This window comes from Cheilinus undulatus, linkage group 3 (assembly GCF_018320785.1).
Source record: "Cheilinus undulatus linkage group 3, ASM1832078v1, whole genome shotgun sequence".
In the NCBI taxonomy this organism is placed as follows: domain Eukaryota; kingdom Metazoa; phylum Chordata; class Actinopteri; order Labriformes; family Labridae; genus Cheilinus; species Cheilinus undulatus.
Window position 1 is genome coordinate 35,523,062 of NC_054867.1, and position 11,015 is coordinate 35,534,076.

The following is an 11,015-nucleotide window of genomic DNA, read 5'->3' on the forward strand; positions in this document are numbered from 1 at the left end:
ACAGCGTGGCTCACACACAGGAAGGGGAGGAGGACAAAGTGGGAGGAGAGAGAGTTTGAATGTGAAGCCTTTAATCCCACAAAATGTGTCTCTGTTTGGAGGAACATGGAAAGAGTGATGATGACAGATTCATGGATGTAAAGAAAAAATACACATGAATTAATGCTTTTTTGAGTATGTAGTTTTCTCACTTAAAAAAGAAAGTACACTTTTTTGTAATAGGTGAGTATTTCCTGCACAGTTTGACACTCTTTTTCCTCTCATATTATTCCCATCAGATTTCACAAAGCAACATTCCCCCCTTTCTCTTCTGTTCACAACTGGGCTTTGGGAATCTCAGAAATGTGCCTGAAATTGTAAAGGGGGATTAGCAGGAGCCTGGTCCATGTAGGGGCCAAATATGTAATGATAAGCCTGTGGGGTTAAGGGGGACCCAGTGCCCAAGCTGTAAAGGATTAACAAATTCAGGCAGAAGAACACTCTGTTCTCTCTCCCCACACACCTCTGCTTTCTGCCACCACTGAATCAACACACGAGTTGTTTGTAGTCTTTGTATCGCTGTTAGAGTGCATGTCAGTCTTAGGTTTGTTTAGCCTGGTTAGGTGACACCGCTTAAGGCCAAAGTAGGCTAAGCACTGCAGTGACTGGAAACAGAGGGTGTGAGGGATTGCACGTCCAGGATTACTCATATATTACCCTGAACTGAAACAAAGAAAAAAAAACGCTGTATATATAAATCCGGCAGCCCAGGAGGTTATCTAATTCCACTGTGTCAGGTGAACAGAGAACAGGTCCAGCTAAAAGAAAACGTGATCTGATAAGCTAGCAGCTCAACAATTCTGGCTCTGTTCAGTTGGCAGCAGAATACAGAGCAGATAAAAGTGTTTCTCTGCCTGCTGTCTGTATTATCTTCCCCGGAGCCATCCCTTTTACTTCCTCTGAAATCCTTCCTGTAGATTTGAGCAGTTCACTTCTGACTGCAGCATGCTTGTTGTTCATGGATGCAACAGAAAAAACAAGAATAATATAGGTCAGAGGGTTTTTTAAGGGTACAGAGGGATGTTCCACTTTATATTATCTTACAGAGAGTTCTGCAAAAAAAAAAAAAAAAACACTGCTGAATACTTCTTACTGTATCACTCTCAAACTGCACTGATTTATCCACAGAGCATCTTCATGTCCAGTCCTTGTGGTGTTTACTGTATGCATGTCCCCAATGATCCCTCTGGGAAAATGAATCAGCTGACTGTATCCTTGTGTTCACACCTGCTCCATCCTGCAAATGCAAAGACAAATAAGGCACTGCAGACTCTGACCACATTAAGCCAGCTTAAACTGAAATTAGCCCTTTTCAACGTTTCAACAAAGCAGCTATTTTCCTCTGCATCATAGAGTTCTACTTTACTGTAGTTTCCATAATTTTCAGTTAACAACTGTCAGGTGATTTAATAAACATCAAGCGGAATATTTAGGTAATATGTCAAAGGAGAAATAGCCTACAAATTTCATAACACATTAGTAACAGTGAGATTACAGTTACTGTTTGCATTCATTCACAACCTTGACCTAGCCAGATACCATGTCTGTCATCAGGCAAATCAATCTTGCAAAACTTTAATCTTAAATGACTGTGCCAGGTTTGGAATCGGACCTGACCAATCAGCTTCATTTAAGGAGAACGAGGCCATAGTTATGAGCAGGGTTATTGTACTGTAGCTGATATATACAATAACCGCCACCAATGTAGCAATAGGCTCAGATGTAGCTTTTGTATAGAGATGATGTTTTTGCACTTTTCCTGACTTGCCTCAGCATGAGTTTTATCCACCAACAAGCTCTACTGTTCACAAACTATAGCAGTGCCTGCCCATCGAGCACACATTACTACCGAAGCTGTGCATGCCTACTTCCTCATTTTGTCTTGTCACTTTGATAGGCCTGTAATGAATGAGATAGTGTTTGTTTTATCATTTTACAAGATTTTTGGGGGAGAATCCTGCCCTTACCAAATGCTTTGATTGGGAGGTTTCCCAGATCAATGTGGAATATATCCATGCAATGCATAAAACACTCCATCTGGCATGTCAGGTTATCACTAGCTTACTACAATAACTTCAGCTAGAAAATACAAGAGGTGTAAAGTTAGCTTACACCTTTCCCTAATTCAAGTAACCTTAATTTAAATTTTCAGCACCTAGCTTTTGTAAAGTTAGCTTACATCTTTCCTAAATTCAAGTAACCTAACTAAATTAAAGTTTTCAGCACCTAGCTAGTGTAATGTTAGCTTACACCCTAACTTAATTCAAGTTACCTTATTAAATTTAAGTTTTCAGCACCTAGCTAATGTTAAATTAGCTTACATTTTTCCTAAATTCAAGTAACCTTACTATATTAAAGCTTTAAGCCCATCTTAGCTCTTCTAACATTAGCTCACAAGTAAATTCACACAAAAAAGTATGTTACTTGGGTATTCACTCTTTTTCTTGATGATACTAGCTTTTTTGTGTCTTCCAGCAACTACTGTCATGTTAGCTTCGAAATAAAGTCATTGCTAATGAAATGATAACATAGTATACCAATTTGCTCCTGTGAATTTTTAAATTTTCAATATACATAGTGTGCAGGTTGTAAATATGAGGTTTTATCTTAAAATATATTGTTGGATTTAGCTTTTTGCCAAAATGCATCTACCAGTTCAGTGGTAAAACAGTGAAATGATGCGTACACTGTGACACTCAAACGTGGGCACTGTTGGATTTTGCTCAGCTGTTTGATCAGAGATGATTTTGCAATCCTAGCCCTCTCCATCTGCACGTACACTACGTACATGCTGGTGAAAATGAACACTGTAGCTTTAAGAGCAAGTGTGGATGGGCGGGCGCAGCGCCTCTCTCGTGTGGAGGAGCTTATAAAACAATGCTCACTACAACACTGGACTTAACGAAAAAGTGTCACTTTGTAAGGCCGGAGCGTCACCAACGCACTGGCGTCCTGTCCCTGATGCAATAGGAATCTGAAGATAACAGACTCAAGGAAGAAATCTAGGAGCTTTATTTTCTCTACAGAGGAGTCTGAAAGAGTCGGGCAGCGGAGAAGTACGAGGATATTTAGGTGAGTTCAGAAAAGTGGTTTGTGTAGGCTGCTGTGAGGAGATCGAGGATCTCGACTGTCTTTTGTTTTGTATGTTGGTGCCAGCACGACACACATCTGTGCTTGGTGCAACTTCAGCTCTTACTGTCAAAAAGCGCATTGTGCCATGTTCCTTTTAGATTTAGGAGGAATAAAGTAAACCAGTCTGTGGAGTGAACCCCACACAGTACTGTGTTGAAATGAGTTCAGATCAAAATTAAACAGAAATAGGGGGAATATTTTGTCATTAATACGTATTGTAAGTATCGTTTATTTTCTTAATTGAATTACATTTGGCCCTTTAAATTAGTCAATTAGTCCATCCAGTGCAAACTAGTAACCTGATTTGATCCTTAAGATATTCAAAGTTTTCTATTTGTAAATTCTCTCCTTAAATAAAGGTGATAAGAGTTTATTCTGTATGATTATTACGTTGCCTTGTCAGATAGCTGCCTTGTGTGTTGTGGTGTGAGTCACCTGCCTGCTAGAGGGCTTTTAACCATTATTATCTCGAAGTGAGGGGGTGTGCGCGCTGTTTGCTTGCCGCACAGGTAGAGCGGGTATGGTTGCTCGGAAACCGCTGCAGGGGTGTCATGCGCGGGGTGTGAACTCCTTCTTTCAAGGTCTACGTGCGTGTCAGTATTAGTACAATACTGACTCAAAGGAGAGCTGTCTGCTGATGTTTTACATCACTGCTAACCCCATCAGAGCCCCTCTTATGCAGCACTGTGTTATCTCCACTCCCTCCACATTTTGTGTAAACAAAAAGGCCAGACCTGACCATAAAAAGGCCTACATTGTGTAGGCAAAGTGTCTGAAATAAGTGACTTAAAGAATTCCTCCTTGTAGGGTTAATGCCCTGCATGACTGCACATCATTTGTTTAATCCTGTTGCCTGTAAATGCTCCTATGGTTAACTGCCAGGATGAACTGTCTTTGCACCTGTTGCAAGAGGAAGCACAAGTCCCTGGGGGTTCATTATCGGGGATCATGTTGCTTCCCATCCCCGCCGAACCGAATCGACGGCCCCGGGCAGAGGGATTGCATGCCTTGTTGGGCAGTTTGGCTCAGGCTGATGCCCCAGGCTTCCTGTTGTTTTAGAGCTTTGTTTCTCAGCAGCTGTTATGACTGCACATAAATATGGCTCATAGGAGACTGGGAACGTAGAGGCCATGTTCTTCTCAGTCATCACTCCTACATTATAAGAAGGACAGCATGTCTCTGGGTGTGTGCATGCACCTCATTTGTGGTCTGCAGAGGAGATGACCACCAAGGTTGCTGATGCACCTGTTTTCATGAGAAATTAGGATTGATGTTGGAGTCATTAGCAGATTTGCAGCAACAATGCAGTGCCTGTAGTTTCCCAGGACACTCTAGCAGGGGAACACAAAGCCCATGCTTACTTAAATGCAACATTTAGAGACTTTCCGCACTGGCTACAGCAAAGATTGTGAAATACTGAACAGGTTAGTCCAGTGTGAGGCAAGAAAAATCAGATTTTGCTTCCAGTGTATCACTGACCCCAGAAATATCAATACGCTGCAGGGTATCTTCCCCCTCTGAATATTGTATTCATTGTTTACTCAGCCCTCACACATACTTGACATGACACGAACATTCAGGTCATTTGACTTGAGGAGTTCTTGCAACATCAGGTATATCTGTGGTAACAGGAGGAGCCCCTTCCTGTGTTGTTCAGGACAAGCCAGATTGTAGCACTGGAGCACGGCGCAGTCAGCGTTTAAAATAAACTGTAATGACAGGTTGAACATTGAGGAAATAGAAGGTAGAAACTTTGTAAATTAAATTAAAATGAGTGTGAGCTTGTTAAGACTTAGGAAATAGATGAAATTGAAAGAAATTTGTCTGTTGGGGAGCTTTTGAACCGGTTATAATAGACTAAAATTAATACAGATGACTTCTTATGGCTTTCAAAAGCAAAGGAGACCATCAGCGTAACAGCTGATTATTTCTAGGGATGTTTTATGTCTTTCAACTCTGCTTAGGGGTAGGTGTCAGAAAAGGTGATCAACTTCACAAATTCTTGTTACCTGATAGGCTTTACTTTGAAAAGTAGAGTCTATATAAAACTTCTTGTACAGGGCAAAATCAGCCAAGAGATTGGGTCAATGAGGACGCCAAAATCAACACAAGTGGCATACCTATTTCTAATCTAAGTAAATGTGAATTTTATCTGTGCTCAGGCAGCTAACCCAAAGTTAAGACTCAGAAACCACTCAGCAACTGAGCACCTTTTACCACAAGACCACAGCACTAGAGGGTAAACAATCTGAAGTTAATTTGCAGAGTGTGGCTGGTGTTAGCAGCGCTAGCGCCAGCATTCTTCAGTCCTCCTTGCATGTTAACATCCACATTCCTATGCTGTAGTGGTTACTTACTGCTTTGGTTATATAAAAGTATAACCTGACATCATCTGCATACAACTTTATCCCCATTTTCTCGATCAAAATTGTGCTAAACAGTGCCTTTGATATGAGATGTTATTGATGCTATTTGTCAGTGGTTGTTTACATCAGGTTAAAGAGCATTATGGAAGCAAGGCAGTCGCCATTAACTATAGCCACGGTTGCTGGCAATGGCAGGTGACTGCGCAACAGTTTGGATAAAAATATCAAGAATAAGGTTAACCAAGTTGTCATTCTGGTAATGACTACCTATTTATCAGATGTCTAACTGTTTAGCCAGATAATTGCAAGCATCGATAACCCACACGAACCAAAATTTCCTCAGAGGACCTTTATTTTCAAAAAGTCAAAAGCACCTTGGCTCTAAATAGTCATCATTGTCTCTGTGTCATAATAAGTTTAAACTAGTGAAGTCATATCCAAAGCACCAGCTGTCCGTCTACTTCAGGACTGTTTTTAATGAAGAAGAATTAAAGAACAATCATTAAAAAAAATCTCAGCGTTATAGCAGGAGTTCTCAACATTTTTAGCCTGCAACCTCTGAAATAAAGGCACCAGAGACCCGGGACCCCCTCTGTACCTGAAGGGGGTTGCAGCATAGCTGAACACGGCCATGCACATTGGAGAATAGTCATGTGCAGACTTAATTTTAAGGATTTTTTAAACATGACTTTGATTAGAGCTTAAATCTCACCAAATGAAAATATTGTTTATTTTACATTATACAAATGTAATGCATATATTTCTATTAAGACTGGTAAAGTATATAACTTGAAATAATATAGATGTATTCTTTATTTTTTCTGGCAACCCCCTCTCAGTGTCTCACGACCCTCAAGGGGGTCCCGACCCCCAGGATGAGAACCACTGCATTATAGCAACATTTTTAGTACACAGTTTTGGTTAAAATGTGTCAGTTTCATCTGTTTTTTTCAGATGCTTTATTTGGAAAATACTCCAGTTATAAACTATGGACTGATTCACCATCATTATGTTTGTTAAATCAAATGTCTTGAACTCTTTGTGACTGAGCTTGGGCTGTTCCTTTGTCATAGAAGGATGCTGTGAAGTCTTTGTTGAGGTAAAAACATGAAAAGCCCATGGTCAAATATTTAGTATTCTGGCCGGCAGACAAGGGATGATTTGTGTATTTTGTTTTCTGTTCTATATCAGGATTTTGTTTCATTCTTGGCCTCTCTAGAGGATCCACTTCAGAGAGTATTTTTCAGTCTGCTACCACATATTCAGTTTCTCTTCATCTGCTTTCTGCTTCAACCTCCTTCCACTGTCACTCATGTCTGCATCTTGGCTGTGTTACAGGTACATCAGAAGAAGGGGCAGCCAGCCGGGTGATCTGAGTATTTCCAGGCTTTGATGCGACCTGATTGTGCCTGGAGCATGTCCACAGTAGGCCTGACTGCCCAGGAGATCTCTTTTCCCATAGAAAACCCCTTCCTGACGGGCAGCTACTGTCACAGCATGGCTGGATCCAAATCCTCTTGGAGTTATCCCCATGAGCTGGACAAGTGAGTGTTCAGGTGCCAGGACAGGGAGTTCATAAGAGTGGGGGATTTGTAGAGAGGGAGGGGTATTAAAATTTGCATGAAATGCTAAAATTTGTTTCGTTCAGCTACATTAGTGAGTTTTTTCAAATAACAGTGAAATGTTATGTGGGCTGTTGAAACTGATGCCAATCTAATATTCCTTTTTCCCCAGCTTCTACTTCAGTATAGATGCTGCACACACAAATCACAGCCCTCATGCCCAGCTAAAGGGGATCTCACAGTCAGCCCAAAGTCATGAAAGTAAGTGCATGATCTGCCATCTGCACAGTCTTTTTGAATACAAAACTTCTGCATTGCATCTTTTTTGCCCTTGATTCATCTGCTGCTTTGCCATTTTTGAGGAACAAAAGGAAAGCTAGTGGAAGAAGTGCTGCTTATATGTGTGGTAATTTTAAATCTCCTCTCTGACAGGACATAAACACAGCCCCACTTCACAGAGATTTCTTCCAAAGATGTCCCGGCCCTCCGATCTCTCCCTGTCTTGCAGTGCTGAACCATCCACCCCGAGTCCAGCTGATGACGACCAGGTGGTCCCCTTCCTCCAGAGGCTTTCAGTGTACGAGTGCAGCAGTCCACCACAGACGCCAGATCGATGTTCCAAACCCCTGCCCCCCATCCCTCCACAGACGTACATCTCCCCTGAGCAGGCCATAGACAGCGAGGTGGAATTTTTCACGAGTTCGGATGACAGCTGTTGCCTGGTGTCCGATCAGTGTCACAAACCGTCTCCATTCCGATATGGGACCTCCAGTCGAAGGAGCTTCAGGGACTGTGGGCAGATTAACCATGGTTACTATGATGGTCCTCTAGGACCGCAGAGCCCAAGGCAGTCCAAAAAGCAACATCAGGTGCACCCTCCACAGGAGGTGCGAGGACAGTATGAGCAGCGACAGGGACCACCTGAGGCAGTGGTCTGTCAGAGACAGCAAGAAAAAGCCCAGAGGAAGCTGCGGCGCTCACACTCCGGCCCAGCTGGATCCTTTAACAAGCCTTCGCTGCTGCGCCTCTCGTGCCACAAACGCCACACGGATAAACCTGAGGTACCGCCCCCTATCCCTCCAAGACCAACCAAGACAGGAGACTACCGCCGCTGGTCAGCAGAGGTCTCATCTGGGGCTTACAGTGATGACGACAAACCACCTAAGGTTCCTCCGAGAGAACCTTTGTCGAGAGGCGGTTCCCGCACCCCCAGCCCCAAGAGCCTCCCGATGTATGTAAATGGGGTGATGCCCCCAACCCAAAGCTTCGCACCAGACCCAAAGTATGTAAGCTTTCGGGGTTTACAGAGACAGAACAGCGAGGGCTCCCCTTGCATACTCCCTGTTGTGGAAAACGGCAAGAAGGTCAGCACCACACATTACTATCTTTTGCCTGAGCGGCCAGCTTTTGTGGACTCACCCTGTGTAGAGAAATTTCTCCAGGTTATGGACAGCAGCCCTGCGGCTCGCAGTACCGATGTATCGAACTCAAACTGGGACTGCCACACTAGAAGGAAAGCACCTGTGGATTTGGTTTGAGAAGTGGAAGTAGCAGAGGACTTTTCTGGACATGAGCACAAACCACTTGAAAAAAATGGTGAAACTGGACGCTAACAACCCTCTAACTGCTGCTTTTACTTTATTTTTTTATAAGCCCATGATGTATTCTGAACACACAGGGTATGTGTGCACTGTATTCAGTTACTGGCAATGATAGAATAGCGATCACCACTGAGATACTTCCTGTAAAAATGTATCTCTGACAATAGCTTGTGGGCAAAATGATGTTTTAGAGCTTATTTTTGATATTTCATGACATTCAATGTTGTGCTGTTTTTTTCTGATGATGTGGTACAGTGAGAAGGTACAAGCAGGCCTTGAACCTCATGTGTTCAGTGTTTTTTTTGTCTGGAAGGTTAAGGATGATTTTTGAGATGCTGCTCTTGTATCTCACACGGGACAAAAGGTCAGTAATATAACCATGTATCACGTAATATATGAAGTCTAAATACAAGGCCAATATTTTAACGGAAATGAAGGATGCTAGAACATGAATCTCCTTTCTGTTTGCTGTTATTTATCAGCACTGATATGGTTTTGAAGTTAAGGTTTTACTCAGGCCACCATTTCTGTGTAAATGTGTGTTTCCCACATGGCACAAGGTCATGGTACATGTTGTACTGAGAGGTGGGTGCATTACAGGTAGCTACGCATGTTTCTATTGGAATGTCTAGTGCAGCTTTTATGGTGTTGTTGTCTGTGATGAGCGTGTCTGTGTCTGTGTTTGTGCGTATGTTTCGTCGTGGATGTGTTCGTGCATATGTGCATGTAAACAGCAGCTGGAAAAAGTGTTGTGGTACTTTTAGAAGATGATGTGGTAGAAAATAGTCAACTATACATGTTACTGTGCTCTGCTTGTGTGCAGCGCCTGCTTCTTTATTTTGTCCAGGTCTGTTTCATTGCACAGAAAATGGCCTGTTGAATGAACATGAAGTGAATGTACGCTATTCTTACTGAAATTCCATCAAACAGTGGGAGGAGCTTATTTTTGGTCAAGCTGTGACTCAATGCTTGGAACTAAATTGCTTCAAGTACTACCTCCCTTTAATATTACTTGTATATTTCACATATTCCCCATTTATTTAGGCAGAAACACATTCTAAAGGTTCCCAGCTCTATTTATGACCTAAGACAGAGTTAAAATTCAGTCACACTTAGTTAATTCCAACAGGATGTCCTTAAAAAGAGATTTGAAATCACTCCCATCTAAGATGACAAAGATATGAGGCTAGCCTGTTAATACAGACGAATTACAAAGACAGCACAGGGTTTACCTGCCTGACACAGACTTTCCTGTTCTGCTCATGCATTCCTGCCTTACATGATTGCAGTGGGTGTGGTCTGACAGACTTTGGCTGCTGGCAGCCCCAGAAAATATATGAATTTTATTGTCGTAGATTATCCGAGGAGCATCAGGATGATATAGTAAATGTAGCGCATGTATTGAAGTAAACCCTTGGTATTGAACACAGTGTTCAGTTTGGGAAATGGAGAAGTGCTGAGGTCAAACGGTCATTGAAATCCACCTTTTCTCTCTCTCTTCCTTTTGCTCACAAACCGCTCCTCAACACAATGTCGCGTTTGACTTAAACGTCAGAAAAAATGTTTACATCACACACTGATACTATTTAATCTTAAGGTATTTTATGTCTTATTAGAAAATGTAAAACTGAATGAAGAATCATGAAATAACTTCTCTGCTGTGGTGAAGACATGCACTGGGAGAGTATGCTGTGTACAGTATTTAACAATTCCATTTGTTCTCATTGTTTCAGTATATAGTCTTTAAAAGAAAGCAAAATAAAGCAACTTATTTATGAGCCCTGCTTCATTCTTTCTTTTCAATCTGTCAAGCCTGAACTCTTAACTCAGCTGTTTGGCCTGTTTTATCACCCACACACCCTCATGCTGTGCCTTATTGTGACTGGCCTCTATCCAGAGACAGAAGATTTGCTTACAATGGTAGACTGACAGGTGTACAGCGTGTTGCCTTCCACTTCCTGGTTATATATGCACGGCTGCTCAGATGTTCTGTGGCAGCCAGTTTTTGTGCCCACAGGTTTTCAAGCTCTTAACAATGTTGCAAGTGTTTTTCTCTTGACTTGAGTCCATGTGGTTTAGGCAGCGAGCCATACAGAGATTCACAGGTCAAATGATTTCCAAAAACAATATAATTTAGCTCTATGAACATTATCCACCATGACTTCCAAACAATGCAGGGACCTTTTTGTAGCTAATGTGAAAACTACTTACACATATTCCTTTTATTGTTAAAAAGGCAGCAGTTGGACTATCAAGGCCAGCTGCAAACTCATTCACCTGGTTCACTTTTACGTGAGCTGCATGTGTGGTGATGA

The 11,015-nt window shown here is 42.0% G+C and overlaps 1 protein-coding gene across 1 annotated transcript; it reads left to right on the forward strand.

Moving 5' to 3' along the window:
* The first annotated feature begins 2,937 nt into the window (after positions 1-2,937).
* errfi1a (ERBB receptor feedback inhibitor 1a) lies at positions 2,938-10,478 on the forward strand. Its single transcript, XM_041783127.1, has 4 exons — positions 2,938-3,111; positions 6,876-7,081; positions 7,272-7,360; positions 7,532-10,478. Exons 2-4 carry the CDS (start codon positions 6,930-6,932, stop codon positions 8,635-8,637), a joined length of 1,347 nt encoding a protein of 448 aa, XP_041639061.1. The 5' UTR covers positions 2,938-3,111; positions 6,876-6,929; the 3' UTR covers positions 8,638-10,478.
* Positions 10,479-11,015: the final 537 nt, after the last annotated feature.